This window comes from Dermacentor silvarum, chromosome 8, assembly GCF_013339745.2.
Source record: "Dermacentor silvarum isolate Dsil-2018 chromosome 8, BIME_Dsil_1.4, whole genome shotgun sequence".
Lineage (NCBI taxonomy): Eukaryota > Metazoa > Arthropoda > Arachnida > Ixodida > Ixodidae > Dermacentor > Dermacentor silvarum.
The window spans coordinates 173,049,492-173,065,528 of record NC_051161.1 but is presented as its reverse complement, the minus strand read 5'-3'; the positions used below and the strand labels follow the sequence as shown (position 1 = coordinate 173,065,528).

Sequence of the window (16,037 nt, the reverse complement as noted above, 5' to 3'; positions counted from 1 at the left end):
GGGGATACCACTGACGCGGCCGGGGAAGAAAACAAAGCCAAGGGCAAGGATAAGAAAGGAGGGGAGGGCATTGTGACTTCGGGGGCAGCTTTCGGCGGTGAGGGGGAAGGAAAGCGTCGAGTTGTCTTTGTTGGGGATTCCAACATGCGTAAAGTAGAACCGGCGATAGCAGAGAGGGTAGGGGCAGACGAACGAGTCCAGGTTAGCGCGCTTCCCGGAAAGCCGATTAGAGAGGTGATAGCGAAGGCCAAGGAACGCATGTGGGACACAATGGAGGAGAGACACCTAGTGGTGATAATGGGCGGAGTGATTGACGTACTGAACGGACGAGGAGCAGGAATCACAAAGCAAATAGCCAAAGGGGTCACCGACCTGCGGAATGTTTCAAAAGAAGTACAAATCGCGGTGTGCACGGTGCCAGAGGTTGAAAGGCAGGGTTATAAAATTGAAAGGGCAGTTCTTGCAGTAAACAGGGAAATTTGGACTCTAGCTAAAGCAATGAATTTTACGGTCATTGACATCAACCGAGAAGTGCACCGAGCAGGCCGCGAAGGCGCTTTTGTGCGTGACGGGATACATTTTAGTGAAAGTGTAGCAACACCGGTCGGAAGTCGATTCGCGGCACGAGCTGTAGCTTTTTTAGGCGGGCCCCAGGCAATCAGGAAGCAGGATTGAGTATTGAACATAGCGAAACACCAGTAAAGGGCAGAATTAGGCGACCAGGAGTCAGGAAAAGACGCAGAAAGGATAAGGATAGAGAAGGTAAAATTTGCTACATTAACATGCAGGGTGGTCGTAAGCAGGAAAAATGGCTGGAAATTCAAACGCAACTGAATGATGAAGCGATTAGCGTGTACGCCTTGACCGAAACACATCTACGAGATTTGGAGCAGCCGCCTGTTATTGACAACTTTGTATGGGAAGGGTGCAACAGAATGACCGGGTCAGGGAAAGGCGGAGGCGTAGGCGTACTAATTAGGCGAGGTCTGAAGTGGCGAAGGGTAAACGAGACATGTAAAGAGCATTTATGGATTAGTGGTACATGGCAAGGTAAAAAGACGTGGCTGGGAGTAGCTTACCTGTGGACAGGTAGTGATAGCAGGGAAAAAAATAAGGAATTGGTCGATTGCATTAGAAGCGATATTAATGAGTTCAGTAACTCGGGCCAGGTGATATTAGTGGGAGATATGAACGCGCACATGGACGATTTAGACGGATATACTGATTACAACGGCTCTCTAGTGCTGGATTTGTGTGATGAACAGAACCTTATAGTAGTTAACAGGGAGAATAAGTGTCATGGACAGGTAACGTGGCAATGCGGAAACAGGCAGTCATGTATCGACTACGCCTTAGTCTCAGAAATGGTCTACGAACAACTGGAACAAATGATAATAGACGAAAATGGAAAAAATAGCCTGGGAAGCGATCATAGACGTTTAGCATTAAAGTTTGGGAGAGATACCAGCGCAGAACATGAACCAATAGCCTCAGAGTTTTTAAAAATGAATGACGAGCAAATAACAGAGATCGCAAACAACATAGAGAAGAAAATTGAGGCTTTTCCTACAGCAGTCTGGGAATATAAGGAACTGGTGGAGGTTATGCAGCATGAAATAAGGCGGACACGGCAATACAATTGTTGGATTGGAAAGAGGAAACCACGTAAGTGGTGGAACAAGGAAATTAAACAAGCTATAGAAGAGCGTAAAGAGGCATCTAGGGTTCATCGAGAAGCCAAAAAGTTGGGATTACAAGAAGAAGAGGTGCTCCTTAGATGGAATACATACAGAGAAAAGAAAAGGGTTGCGAGTGAGCTCGTGCAAGAGAAAATTAAATGCGCAAGTGAACGTTGGGTGCATAACATTCACAAAAGAGACAAAGGCGCCCCAAAAAGATTCTGGAACCATATAAAAGCACTCGGAGCTCCAATTAGAAACTCGCAAACGGCTATAAGGTATGAAGACGGTAACATCTATGAAGGCGATGATGCGCTGCGGTACATCACAGACGTTATCAGGCATAACTTCGGTACGAGAAAAAGTGTAGTTCAGACAACAGATCCAGCAACAACAGAGAGGCTTGAGAGATCAAAATTCAGCATAGAAAGCTTCTATTGGAAAAAGGCAGCAGAAAATGTCCCTAACAACACGGCAGCAGGACCCGATGAAATCCCAATACAGCTAATCAAAAACCTCGGTCCAAAAAGCAAGGCACTGCTGACTAATGCCATAGAGCAAGTGATTAGAAGAAAGAATATTCCCGATGGATGGCGTGAAAGCAAGATGAATCTCATCTACAAAGGCAAAGGAGATAAGGATAAGACGAGCTCGTACAGGCCAGTTACAGTAACCTCGGTGACATATAGAATGGCAATGCAAGCCATAAAATTAGAACTGTCGAAGTGGGTGGAGGAAAACGGTGTATTGGGGGAACTACAGAATGGGTTCAGGCCAGGCAGACGCTTAGAAGACAATATGTTTGTACTAACTCAGTGCATAGAGATTTCAGTAGTTCAGAAAAGACCTTTATGGGTAGCATTTCTAGATATTAAGGAGCTTATGACAACGTAGACAGGGAATTGTTGTGGGATATTCTTCAATACGAAGGCATAGATGACGATTTCGTGGAGCTGCTGAGGGAGATATATCGAGCCAACCAAGTACAAGTGGCATGGGAAGGCCGAAAAGGAAATGAAATGGTGGGAATTCACCAAGGATTGAAGCAAGGATGCCCTCTGTCACCATTGTTGTTCACGCTTTACGTCAAGGGCATAGAAAGACGACTGGAAACAGCGAATTAGGTTTTGATTTATCCTACATGCGTAATGGACAAATGGTGCAACAGAAGGTCCCTGGATTGATGTACGCAGACGACATTGTGCTACTAGCGGACAATAAAAAAGATTTACAGATACTTGCGAATATCTGTGGGAACGCAGCGACAAATCTAGGCCTTAAGTTTAGCACAGAGAAATCAGGGATTATGGTCTTTAATGAACACACGAGTAACTTCGTGGTGTCAATTCAACAGCAAGTAATACCCATAGTGAAGCAATATAAGTACCTCGGCGTACACATAAACGAAGGAAAGAATTACTCAAGCAACCACCAAGATAATCTGAAAATAAAGGGGAAGCGGAATGCAGCATTAATGAAACACAGAGCACTGTGGGGCCACAATAAGTATGAGGTGGTGCGTGGAATCTGGAAAGGAGTAATGGTGCCAGCGCTAACATTCGCAAATGCCATTATATGCTTAAAATCGGATATATTAGCGGGTTTAGAAGTTAACCAAAGATCAGTAGGCCGGTTGGCTTTGGGAGCACACGGTAATACGACAAATGAGGCAGTGCATGGAGACATGGGTTGGGCCTCTTTTGAAGTCAGAGAAGCACAAAGCAAAATTAGTTTTGAAGAAAGGCTCAGGAACATGGATGAAAATAAATGGGCGGCTAAAGTGCACAAGTATCTCTACATGAAAAGCGTGGACACAGAATGGAGGAAGAGGTCAAGGAAGTTGGCAACCAAGTACAGGATAATCGAAACTGTAAATAGACAACCAGGGGTCATCAGAAAGAAAGTGAGAGAAATAGAGACCGTGAATTGGATGCAAAGAATGGAAACGAAAAGGACAATGGAGATTTACAAGAATGAGAAGAAAGAAATTAGAAGGGAAAATCTGTACGATAACACAAAGGGCAGTGCCTTGCTATTTGAGGCTCGAGCCGGTTGCCTAAGGACGAAAACATATCGGAACAAATATTCGGAACTAGATGAGACATGTGTATGCTGCAGTAAAGATCCAGAGACCACTCAGCACATCCTAATGGAATGCGACGGGATCCACCCAGCGAGAACCGTAGGTAACGTGCAACTCCCAGAAGCGCTTGGGTTTAAAGTGGAAGGAAGCATAAACAGATCAGCCGTAGAGATCAGCAAGAGACGATTAGAGTACTGGTGGAAAAAAAGCAGGGAAAAGATGGATACGACCTGATCTCTTAAAATCATAGGCAGCGGTACAAGCTAAATTTTTGAAAAAGGTATACAAAAATGCGAGATAAAGAACATGTGTAGTATACCTGATCAAATCAAGCAGGCTAGGTGACTATTTGTCGCCACCCGGTTTCAAAGGGGATGCCAATAAATCATCATCGTGGGTTTTTCGCGCTCGCGAGGCGCGCGGGAAGCGAGGGTCGTCTGCTACGCGCTGTAGTTTTTTGCGTTCATTTTGCACGCAAAGCACTTAAACTCTATTGAACTTCAACAGTGTGGCGCTGCATGGAGCTTACCCACCTCGGAGCGTTTCTTTGTGCTTGGGCAGCAAGATAATGCAAAAACTAACGTATCAAACTCATCAGCGCGGCCTAGCTCCGGTGCTACAGTTCGGCAACGGTATTACGGTAACTGTGCGTACGTAGAAACGCCCTAAATGAGCCCGCGAGGAAAGAACGTATAAAAAGAAACGTTATTCACATGGGTACGAGGGTAATAACACCATGCTTGCATGACTAAGAGTAACGAAAAAAGTAAATTACTCGCGCAGTCAAGTGAAATACTTACGTGCGTGCAGTGACCGCTTCGCTTACCATTACGCGCTTTTCGCTCACGGTCAATAGTGGTTTACAGGTCTATGCATATGTATTTATTCCAATATTTTTAGCCACGACAATATTTTATTATGAACAGAGCAGAGGGAGAAGGTGTAAGGGAAGCCACAGAAAGAGCAAAGACGGCCCTAACGTCGCAATATTGTTGGCTTATTTCGCTTCAGAGATTGCGTACACGAACAATTCTTGTTCTACGCTATCTCTTCAATACAAACTTCGCGCATGATGTACCTTGAGGTTCACCTTAAGGTTCACCGTTTCAAATTCAGACATTCGAAAGAAAAGCCATTCGATCCAGCCAATAGCTAAACAAATATTGTTTTTCTACATTGAAAAGAATAGATAGCTACTATGCCCTAGCCATTTACTAATTTGTTATGTAAAAGTTATTACTGCAATAGCCTTGTTTTAATCATCCGTGAATCCTCTCTGAAATTGCCAACATGTAACTGCTCATTATATCATAGTTATTGCGTAACGTCTGATTTTTTTACGTAAACTAACAAGCATTCACGGCGCGTGACGATGTTTGTGCTTGCATTATATTGAGTGGGAAATCGTCTTGAAAGTTACAGTTTTTGAGGCACTACAAATATATACCGCTATTGATTCTACACATCGTTAAAATAGTTACCTTCAAGCAGTAAAACATGAAAAGCTTATGTTCTGGTGATTAGTTGCCTCTTTCATTACGTAACTACAAGTACGTAATTATTTATCAGTAAGTATATTTGCTGTGTACGAACCAGCGAGCATACGCAATAAATATTCCTAAAGTTACTTTCATGTTAAAATTCGCTTAGTGTTTGCGCTCTTGCAACACAAGAAGGCGAAAGACGAGTTGCACATACGTAATCCATCATGTTCGTTTTCTGACGTTTGCTCATCATTATGAAATGAGGCATACGTATACATTGTTGCACTGTTAGCGTTTCATTTATTTTGGTTTGTCTTGTTTTTGCCGCGTATATTTCTCGCGTACCCGTTACCTATACACGCCGTACTATAGCTTAGTGGCTTTGGTCGGTTGGACTGCTAAACTCGAAGATGCGGGTTCGATTCCCGGCCATGGCGGCTTACATTTCCATGGAGGCGAAATACATAAAACACCCGTGTACATAGATTTAGGTGAACGTTAAAGAACCCCAGGTGGTCGAAATTAACGGAGCCCTCCACTGCGGCGTCTCTCATAACCATATTGTGATTATTGGGTGTAAAACCCGAGAAATTATCATTACTATTATTACCCTTTACCTGTGCTCCCAGTTCTTCATGGTATATGGGTAAGTTCGACACGTTTAGATCGAGATTGGCATTCAACACGTGTTTATCGTCACACCCACAGCATCAGAGGGATCTCTGGCCGTCGTCTTATGACCACACGCCATATTGTTATCGTTAATCCTAACCTGAGTGCAAGTATGTCAAGTTACTAATGCCATGACCCATCAGTCATCTTATTCACACTGTTGTGCCTTTCCACACTATACTTCTGTATATATACCAAGTGAACGTGCCGCGAGAGTTACGCGGTTTTTATTTATTTTTCGTACCGCGGCAGCGGCCACCAGACACATTCCGCTTCCCAAGAGCCCAGTTAAGGATTTCGCCTTAATAAAGAAACAACAGAGCGCGAGATGCAGTCTTGTAAAGCAAATCGAATGCATTAAATAAAAGAACGGAAACGATAGGGTGTAAAAGCGTTAGCATGAGCTAGCCATATCTGCTACATTCTCTTCGTTATTATCGCGGTCTCCAGCTTATTTTCTTCTGCAGCACGTTCACGTTGCTCATTCCACGCATAACTGAATGAAGTAAGCGCGTGGAATGCGTTACTCAAATAGCCGCGTAAGCGCGGATCAAGCGAGCTAGAAGGAAATAAACAAAATACCCGTATTCACAGCCGGCAAACGCGTTCTCTGCGCGCTGAGTCACTGTGGTATTATCTTGCGGTGACGTGGTACCCAAATTATCGCGATGTTGGCTAATAGCAACCAAAATATGAGACTCGTAGCAGACGCCCGCCGCCTTGGCGCGGCTTCCGCAGCGGAGAAAGCCCACGGGTCCGGTACAGCAGCGCCGCGGCGCGGGAGTTCACACAAAAAGGTCCTCGCTCCTCCCATGCATTCGCGCGGCGCTTTGGACACTCTCCCATATTCTAGGTCACTCTACCAACGCACGGTACGTACATGCTTTCCTCTCGTCCGCCGACACCTTTGTGACTAGGCCTGGGGCTCGCGCACGGTGCCTTTGCCCGTGCGGGGAGCGCGTACTGTGTGCTGATCCTTTCCCGACGCTAAGCCGATGAGCGGTGCCTGGTGCTCGCGCGAGGTCGTACCACGCCGAGCCGCACTTGCCGAAAACCTAAGCCGAAGGAGTTTGCCCGAGCTCTCGCGAGTTGACCTATTGGTTATCGCCAGAGCAAGTAGCATAGCCGCCGGGACTTTTCCTAGCGGCGTGTCCCAGCTTGAGCCTGTGCTCTCGCCGCGACGTGCTATAGGCGCCTGTTATTGTATTTTCCCCCTTGGTGCGGGACCCTTTAGTTCCCCGCCGCGCGGGCGTTTGCGCAGTGCAGGCTGCCGACGGATTCAATAAACGGCTTCCGTCAACTCAGGGCTTTACTGTGTTTTTGCGTGCGTCGCCCGTCGCGGCCTCTGAGCTCGCGCGCGAGCGGTGCTGGAGCCTGGAGGCGAGGGATGACGCGACCCTGTGGCTCGCTAAGCTCGATCCCGCGGTGGTTGGTCTCCTGTGAGACACCAAGAAACCACAACTTGGACACCTTAGCGAAATATAAAAACATAAGAAATAAATTAGGCTCAGATATTAAGCATGCACGTACCGCATATTATGAAAATATGTTTGCTAACGTATCCAATGATTCGAAAAAAGTATGGAAAAGGGTAAATGACTTTATGCTTAAAGATGACAAATCTGTTATATCGGAGCTTATGATAGAAGATGAACCATGCTCGGGTGCACTGCTTGCCAATAAGTTCAATGAGCGTTTCCTGAAAGCTGGCGTTTCGACGACCTGTGTCGACGAAAATAGTAGTTATACTTCGTACGTCACTTACAATGTTGTATACTCAGTTTTTTTTTTTGTTCCCCACAACTGAATCCGAAATATACACACTATAGCAAAAACTAAAAAATAACTGCGCATGTGGCGTAGATGAAAGAAAGCCACAGCCTATTAAAGCAGTTGCCCACATTATAAGTCAGCCACTATCGCATATATGTAACATAATTCTCAGTTCTGGTATTTTCCCTGATGATTTAAAGATCGCAAGGGTGTCGGTTGTTTTTAAGGGCGGTAATAAAAATGGTTTTAATAATTATAGGCCAATCTCATTATTGCCTATATTCTCTAAAGTTATCGAGCAAGTTATAAACTTACGACTTTCTAATTATTTACTGATCATATGACAACAATATGGTTTCCAAAAGAAAACATCTACTGAAACGGCCGTATTAGATATTAAAGAAAAAATACTTCACAATTTTGAACATAAATTACTCACGTTTGGGGTCTTTCTCGACTTCAAGAAGGCTTTTGATTCAGTTAAGCACCATATCTTATTACTGAAACTGCCTAAATACGGAATTAGGGGAATGTCTTTAGAACTAATAAAAAGTTATTTAAGTAATCTTCAGCAATATACTGCATGGGATTAGTGACACTAAATTCAACATGGGTAAAATAACATGTGGTGTTCCACAAGGGTCAATCCTAGGCCCTTTGCTTTTTTTTTTATGTTAACGACATTCCTAACATACCACTTACACCTGACATAGTTTTATACGCTGATGACGCCAATGTATTCTTGTTTGGTAACGCGCTCAATATTCTTGAACAACAAGCAAATATTTGGTTGATACATCTATCTGACTGGCAAAAAAATAATACACTAGAACTAAACACACAAAAAACGAAATATGTTTTATTCCACCCACGTAATAAGACTATCACTGTAACTAGCGAGGACGACGCAACAGCATGATGGCCATAACAAGAAGAACGGTTGCTTTATTCAAGTGCTTGATTATATAGGCGCGGGACCGTGCGCCGTGAGTATCTGCGCATTAAGGATGCGCAGTCATGCTACAGTTGCCTTATCGGATATAATCACAATAGAAGCTAACATAACTTTTGAGGGGCAAAAAATTGAACGCGTCACAGCACATCAATTTCTTGGGGTACTTTTTCAAGAGCGCTTAGACTGGTTATTGCACACCAATTACGTCCGCTCCAGCATGTCAAGACCTACGGGTATCGTGGTTAAATTACGGGTACAATGGTTAAAAAACAACTATATTACACAATAGTTCACTCGCACATACACTACTGCCTTCTTGTGTGGGGGAGTACGACCAAATCAAACACGGATAAAATTCATGTCTTGCAAAAGGAAGCTATAAGTGTGGGTTCTTGGTGTCTCACAGGAGACCAACCACCGCGGGTTCGAGCTTAGCGAGCCACAGGGCCGCGTCAGCCGTCGCCTCCAGCACCGCTCGCGCGCGAGCTCAGAGGCCGCAAGGGGCTACCGAGCGACGCACGCAAAAACACAGTAAAGCCCTGAGTTGACGGAAACCGTTTACTGAAACCGTCGGCACCAGCACTGCACAAACGCCCGCACGGAGGGGAGCCAAAGGGGTCCCGCACCAGGGCGAAAATACAATAGACAGTTTTAGTTTAGCGTTAGCGTAATAGCGGGGTTACGGGAAATAGCGTTACCGTTCCGCAAACGAACTTTGCAGAAAGAGAGTTTTAGTATAGCGTGATAGCGTAGTTTACGTGCGGGACGCTATTCCATTACGCTTTGAATTTCGCATACACAGGGCACCTAATTCTGTGTGTGTGTGCGTCCGGAAAGTGCGATAGGCAGCGCAAGGGAAGCCAGGAAAGCGTTGTATTTTTACTTCACATGTCCGTCGATCTGCAACGAAACAGACAAGCAGTACAAGCTGTCTACCATAGCCTCCGAAATCCTCCCATCTCAGAGGCCATATGCCGTCGTCGCGCCTATCTCCCGACTTGAGCGACAGATGGCGCTCGCATCTCAGAAAAAATTTCTCTCGTTAGGCTTAGGCGCGTTCGAAACGACAAGCGATCTCGAAAATTCCTCAAGATTAGCCATAACACTCTCTCGGCGAAGCGGCATGAGACTAAGCAAAAGCCGTTTACGCAGTCATTTGCTACGAACGAAGTGAATTCTACAAAAACAACGCCAAATTCAGTTCGAAGCCGGCGACCGGGACCGCCGCCATGTTTTACGTACACTACGTACACCACGCTAACACGGTAACGTTAACTCTGAGAAATAGCGTGCGCACGGTAAACGGTATGGGTCGGTTAGCGTTCTGCGCATGCGCACTTCGATCCCGCTATTCCGGTACGCCCGCTATTCCGGTAACCACGCTAAAATAAAACTGTCTAATAACAGGCGCCTATAGCACGTCGCGGCGAGAGCACAGGCTCAAGCTGGGACACGCCGCTAGGAAAAGTCCCGGCGGCTATGCTACTTGCTCTGGCGATAACCAATGGGTCAACTCGCGAGAGCACGGGCAATATCATTCGGCTTAGGCTTTCGGCAAGTGCGGCTCGGCGAGGTACGACCTCGCGCGAGCACTAATGGCACCGCTCGTCGGCTTAGCGTCGGGAAAGGATCAGCACAAAGTACGCGCTCCCCGCACGGGCAAAGGCCACGCTTCTGTGCGCTGGTCCCGTGCGCTGGTCCCGGAGAGAAGTCCACGCTTCCCCGCTAGCGGCCGACAACCGGCCGCGTCGTGACGTCAGCGCTCCGCCCTCACCGCCAACCGCCGCGTGCGCAGCGCCACCGCGGGAACCGGTTAGGCGGCGCGGGCGGAGAAGGAGGCCAGCGGGGAACGATGGCGAGGGATGGCAGAGCAGGCGAAGCGCGCGCAATCATGCCGGCGCAACCCTCAATCCCCACATCCTCCTCTCCTTAAATGCCCCCCTACCAGCCTGGCGAAACAGCTAGTAGGGGCTTATGCATCAAAGACAATTGAGTCTTTCATGCACAAGCTAAATGCTAACCTCAGCCCAACAAGTACTCTTAACACACTGCGTTCCGACATATAAAACAAAACACTTCCATGCACAATAAAAATAATAATTATATACAAGGATCGTGGAAAAATAAAAAATTAAACTGCTACGCTCTATAATACAAAAAAAAATGCCGCGAGAGGGGGGAGAAATATTAACAAAAAAAGGCGGCCGCTGGCGCGGGACAGTGTCCAAGGTGCGAAGGGGAAAAGGCGCGTGAAGTTCTGTGGCTAGGGGCGGTGGCCGAAGACGTAGGAGTCTCGAGGGCAGTCTTGATAGCAGGAACGGGCTCACCGTTGGTAGATCGGAGTTGTTGCTTTCGTGGTGGTGGCGGTCCCGAACTCCAGTCGGATGGGGGCAGGACACTGCCGGGTCAGCTGGCCACGCCGCCGGAGCCAAGATGAAAGGGGCAGCCACAACCGTGGCTGCAAGGCGTTTGCACGGCGGCGGCGACTGCAGAGAGCCGGGCTCTCGATCTGTCGTCAGAGGGTCAGTGACCCCGTCCACCTTCAGTGTCCACGATGATCCGATGCAGCAGTTGGTGCGACTTCTGGTTGCTTCGAAGAGCAACAGACACCACGCACGCACGCGCACACACACACACACGCACGCACACACTCCTTGCGGTTTTCTCCAAGCTGCGCAACACTCCCAAACACCGCAATGCTCATCGCCGTCCACAACGCGCCGCGCCATAGAAGGCGCAAAGCGTCCTTCGCCCCCCTCACACCGACGAGTCAATGGGACCATTGTCCCCCACCGCGCCCGACGACCGTGCAAATCAACAACCCCCTTCTTGGCAAAGAGAAAAAAAAAGGAAAAAGAAAAGAACAAGAAAAACAAAAATCTTCACCGTCTACGTACAAGAAAAAAACACGTAATGAATTAAACTATAAGGCTTTACACGCGAAAATTAAACACACTTTCAAAAAAAAAACAAATACATTCAGCGTGCGTACTAAAAAAATGGGGAAAAAATGCACACTGTTAAAACACTACATAAACACACTTGCAATACACTGGGCTGGGACTAGCTTCTTTTCGTGCACTGGCCGCAAAGAAGCTAGCCCACTGAAGCTACGCATTTTACTGAGGGCCTTCGGTTGCGGAAAAGTCCGTCGTCCGGCGCGAAATCACACAGGTGACCGCTTCCTCAGATTGTACCGGTGCGTGGTCCGAATGCGGTCCGTTGCTCCGGGTGTGCCCCGTTGCTTGCGCGCAATGCCACTGGGCACTGGCGCGAGCTCGTCGGACCGTGACGCAATGGCCTTCAGGTCGGCGATATGGGCACGGCTGAGTTTTCCCGAAGAGGGATCCTTCAGCAAGTACGCGAGCGGAGACCAAACTTTCTCTACTCGGTACGGACCAAGCCACTTAGGAGCGAGCGAGGCTGAGAACCCCTTGGTCGCATCGCTAAAAGCGTGGTTGCGCTTCAGGACGAGATCACCTACCTTAAATGAAAGATGGCGATGCTTCCGGTCGTATTGAGCCTTCTGCTGGGTCCTGGCCGACGCCAAACTCTGCCTTGCTCTACAGAGAGCCCGACAAAGCCTGTCCCGAAGTGCTGAAGCGTAAGCAGAACAGTCTGCCGGCGCTTCCTCGTCCCCGAGCTGGCATTGCATGACACTGGTCACCGGATTAGCCAACTCCCTTCCAAAATTGAGAAAGGCGGGAGAGAAACCAGTTGAGCGATTCTCGGAGGTTCGGACTGCGAACGCGAGCTCACTCATGTGGTCTGCCCAATCCTTTTGACGTTCGGCAAAGGCCGCTAACATTGGTTTAAGAGTTCTATTGAGTCTCTCCGTCAAATTGGACTGGGGATGGTAGGGCGAAGTGGTGCAGTGATTAATTCCCAGGGAACGGCACGTAGCACCAAACACCCGAGCGGTGAAATAGGACGCGTTGTCCGTAATCAGTCTTTTCGGAAAGCCGAACCGACAAAACACTTCCTGTAGCCTTTCCAGCACCGCTCGCGCTGTCACTTTACGAAGCGGAAACAGTTCCACCCATTTAGAAAAATGATCAACGACTACCATCAGGTGTGTGAACCCCTGCTTACTCCTGGGGAAAGGCCCCATAAGATCGCAGGTGGCCACTTGCCACGGACGCTCACTGTCGATTGGTTTCATCAGCCCGGGCGGCTTGCCACCCCTTGATTTCACCATTTGACAGACATGGCAGGAACGGCAATAGCGAAAAATGTCACGCTTTATGCCAGGCCAGGTCACAGTTTGGCTTAGTTTCGCAACAACTTTAGAGCCACTCAAATGACCGGCCAAGGGTTCGTCATGAGAACATCGCAACAGTGCGCTTCTCAGATTTTGGGGATAACCACCTTAAACGGGTCCACAGCGTCATCATCGGTGGCTATGTATTTCAGCAGGAGCCCATCATGATCCAGCAAATATAAATCCGCGGGGGACACAGCGACACACGCTGTTTCCGGCCCCCCTGCGCCCGCCGCACTACCAGCAGCGTCTCGGCGCTCCGTCTCCCTGAGACCATCGCTCACTCCGCGACAAAACGGATCAATTTGCTGGGCCTTCAGTAGCTCTTGCCTGCTGAAAGCGATTCCAATTCTCCCAAAGGGGAGGTTGGTCTCGTCCCCACTCAGGACTGCAGCCATCGGCGTCATGGGTTCGCTTTCGAGAAGCTCCCCCGCACGCACGCTTTCCGGCGCGCTGCTTGCCTGGAGCGCGGAGAAACAGGTTTGCCCGCTTGCGGACTAGCCTCTCTCTCCGCTCGTTTCGCCCCCGACGCTAGCTGGCGCTAAGGCACCGGCAGCGGCTGCTGCACCTGGAGAAAAGCTCTGGGTGGACAATGGGGCACGAGATAGCGCGTCAGCTACCACGTTGGCACTTGGATGTAGTGCCTCTTCGTGCCGTGTCGCTCTATCCCACTGGGGATTGTGAGTCGACAAGCGTATAGCGCAGGGGCTTGCCCCCGAATTCTGCGCGTGACACGGTTCGTGCCGTGCCTCTCGATCCCAAAGGGGACCATGAGCGGGTGAGCGCGAAGCTCGGGGGCTTGCCCCCGAACTCGGCGCGCGACACGACTCCGACGCCTCATCTGCACAGGCAGAATCGGACGCCGGCGGGCTGATGAACGGCTTTAGCAACGTGAACTGACCGTCGCGATAGCCGCCATTCGCAATGTCCACAACGATCCCAGTCTTAAGGAGAAAGTCCCGGCCGAGAATCACAGGAACACTGAGCCCTGGGAGATGAACGAAACGCGTGCGTCTCATTCGCTCTCCCCACCTGACAGTCAGCCTTGCGGCGCCAGCCGAATGGGCCACGCCTTTCGCAAGATTGAATGTCGTTCGGCAGTCCCGCAAGCGCACTGCGTGCTTTTGCAAGTGGGACAAAACCTGTTCGCCGAACAACGAAGCGCTTGCGCCCGTGTCCAGCAGCGCCGAAAATTCGCGGCCGGCAATGGTCACCGGAATAAACGGCGCGTGCGCACCAGCAACACAACCTGCTCGGTACGCCGAGGGAACAAGCAAAGGTTCGGTCACTCGTGCCTTCGCGAGCGACCTGCTATCCCGTTTCCCGGCCTCACAGGAGACCGAGGCGCGGTGCAATCCCTTGCAATGTGCCCTCGTTGTTGGCAGCGAAAACAGCGTACTCCGCCGCGGTATCTTTCCCGAGGCGGAGCAGCCTCAGCTCCCTGCCGGGGTCGGCTCGCCGCTTGGCCAATGGGCCGATAACGAGCGTTTCCCTCCGCGATGCGCTGGGTCGAAAAGCGTCCCTGCGCATGCGTTTCGGTCGGTGGCGCAGCACAGGCTGCCCGCTTCCCGTGCGTGCAAGGGTCGAGAGCGCGCGCGCTTAGCTCCCAAACACACCCGTTTGCAGCCGCAAAGGCAGCTTGGCCGGGTTGTTGCCGTTGGGGAAAGGGCTCAGGCCCTCTCCACGCGCAGCTCGGCTCAAGGGCCTCGCTGGCGGGCGGCGGTGGGCGATAGGCGCGCGCGGCGATAATGTCACCTTGAATGCGCTTTGCCTCGGCGGCTAATTCCTCCAGATTTCGGAAGCGGCCGCCGCGCAGGTACGCCGAAAAGGTCGGATGTGCCTGCCTGATCACCCGTTCGACGCGTTCCTCGTTCGAGGCATTGGGCTCGGCGATTAAGAAAAGGTCTTGCATCGCCCGTACGTACTCCTGAAGCGACTCATCAGGAGCCTGGGTACGTAGCCCAAGCTCTCGCCGCATCCTACTCTCGTAGTCAGCGGGTAGGAATTCACGCAGGAATGCCGCGCGGAACTCCTCGAGGGTTGTTGCACGGTGTCCGGAAAGCCTGTACCACCTAGCCGCCGAGTCAGTGAGTGCAACAGGGACGACGCGTCCGAGTACATCCTGATCGTTCAAACCCAGAGCTCTCTGGTAGCGTGCGAGGGAGTAACAGTAGTCCCTGGCACTGAGCAGGTCACCGTATCCGCTGTAGGTCGGGACTGCCAACCGTACAGCGGGGTGAGCGCATTTCGGAACAGCCGACAGCGTTTTAACTGCCCCAGAGAGCGCCTGGATCATTTCGGCGGCGTTATGCAACAGCGTCTGTGCGCCTGCTCCAAAGGGGACAAATCTTGGCGCGTTAACAAATCTTGGCGCCGCTAACGCGCCAAATCGTTGGCGCGTTAGCGGCGCGATCGAGCAAGGACGAACTGACGTCCAGCTCGATCAGTGGCGCGGTTTCCACAGGGATACCGGCCGGCGCGCCGCCGTCCTGCAGAGCAAAAAGGGCTCCTAGCGGGGTGCGCCTGCTGTCGTTCACAGCTGCCACTTGAGGCAGCTATACGTGAATTGCTTAGGCCGCTTGCAGCCAGCGTTGACAAAACAGGCGCGTGCTCGATCGGTGTGCCACTGGGCGCCACCGAGTGTATACTCCAAAGGGAGACGTATGAGCAGAATTCGTGGTCGCCGTGATTGAAGGTTCCCCACAGGGGGCCGCGGCATACCACTGGTTTTGGCTGTTCAATTGAGAAGCAGCCAACGGGCAAAAGTCGGAGAGGGCTAAGGCCCCGTTTCCGCGCTGCGCTCCGTTTACTCCCGAAGGAGTCAATGATCGGGAGCGCTGCGACATCGCACTGCTTGGCATTCCAAAGGGAGCCGTGGCAGACGAATGTGCCCGTGTGCACTGTTCGGAGAGGGCTCTGGCCCCGTTTTCAAACAACGCTACTGCTCCAAAGGGAGCTGGTACGTAGCGCCTCGCGTTGCCGTCCCCACAGGGGGTCGTTACAAGCGAAGGTGCAGGAGTGCGCTGCTCAAGGGGGCCCTGGCCCCGTTCTCGAGCAACGCGGCGTCTGCTAGCACTAACAAAGGACAAAGGTCACTACACCTAGCAGACATAACGCGGCGAGTCCAATT

The 16,037-nt window shown here is 50.1% G+C and overlaps 2 protein-coding genes across 2 annotated transcripts in view; both read right to left on the bottom strand.

Annotated features, from left to right (window-relative positions):
* Window positions 1-16,037, bottom strand: part of LOC119462586 (protein 5NUC) — a 581,486-nt gene that overhangs the window by 395,407 nt on the left and 170,042 nt on the right. The gene's annotated exons all lie outside the window — the stretch shown is intronic.
* LOC125947611 (uncharacterized) lies at window positions 13,870-15,242 on the bottom strand. Its single transcript, XM_049672755.1, has one exon. It carries the CDS (start codon window positions 15,201-15,203, stop codon window positions 14,193-14,195), a length of 1,011 nt encoding a protein of 336 aa, XP_049528712.1. The 5' UTR covers window positions 15,204-15,242; the 3' UTR covers window positions 13,870-14,192.

What these genes read in the sequence shown, in the direction of transcription:
- LOC125947611 (XM_049672755.1), bottom strand. Translation starts at nt 15,203, where the DNA reads ATGATCCAGGCGCTCTCTGGGGCAGTTAAAACGCTGTCGGCTGTTCCG.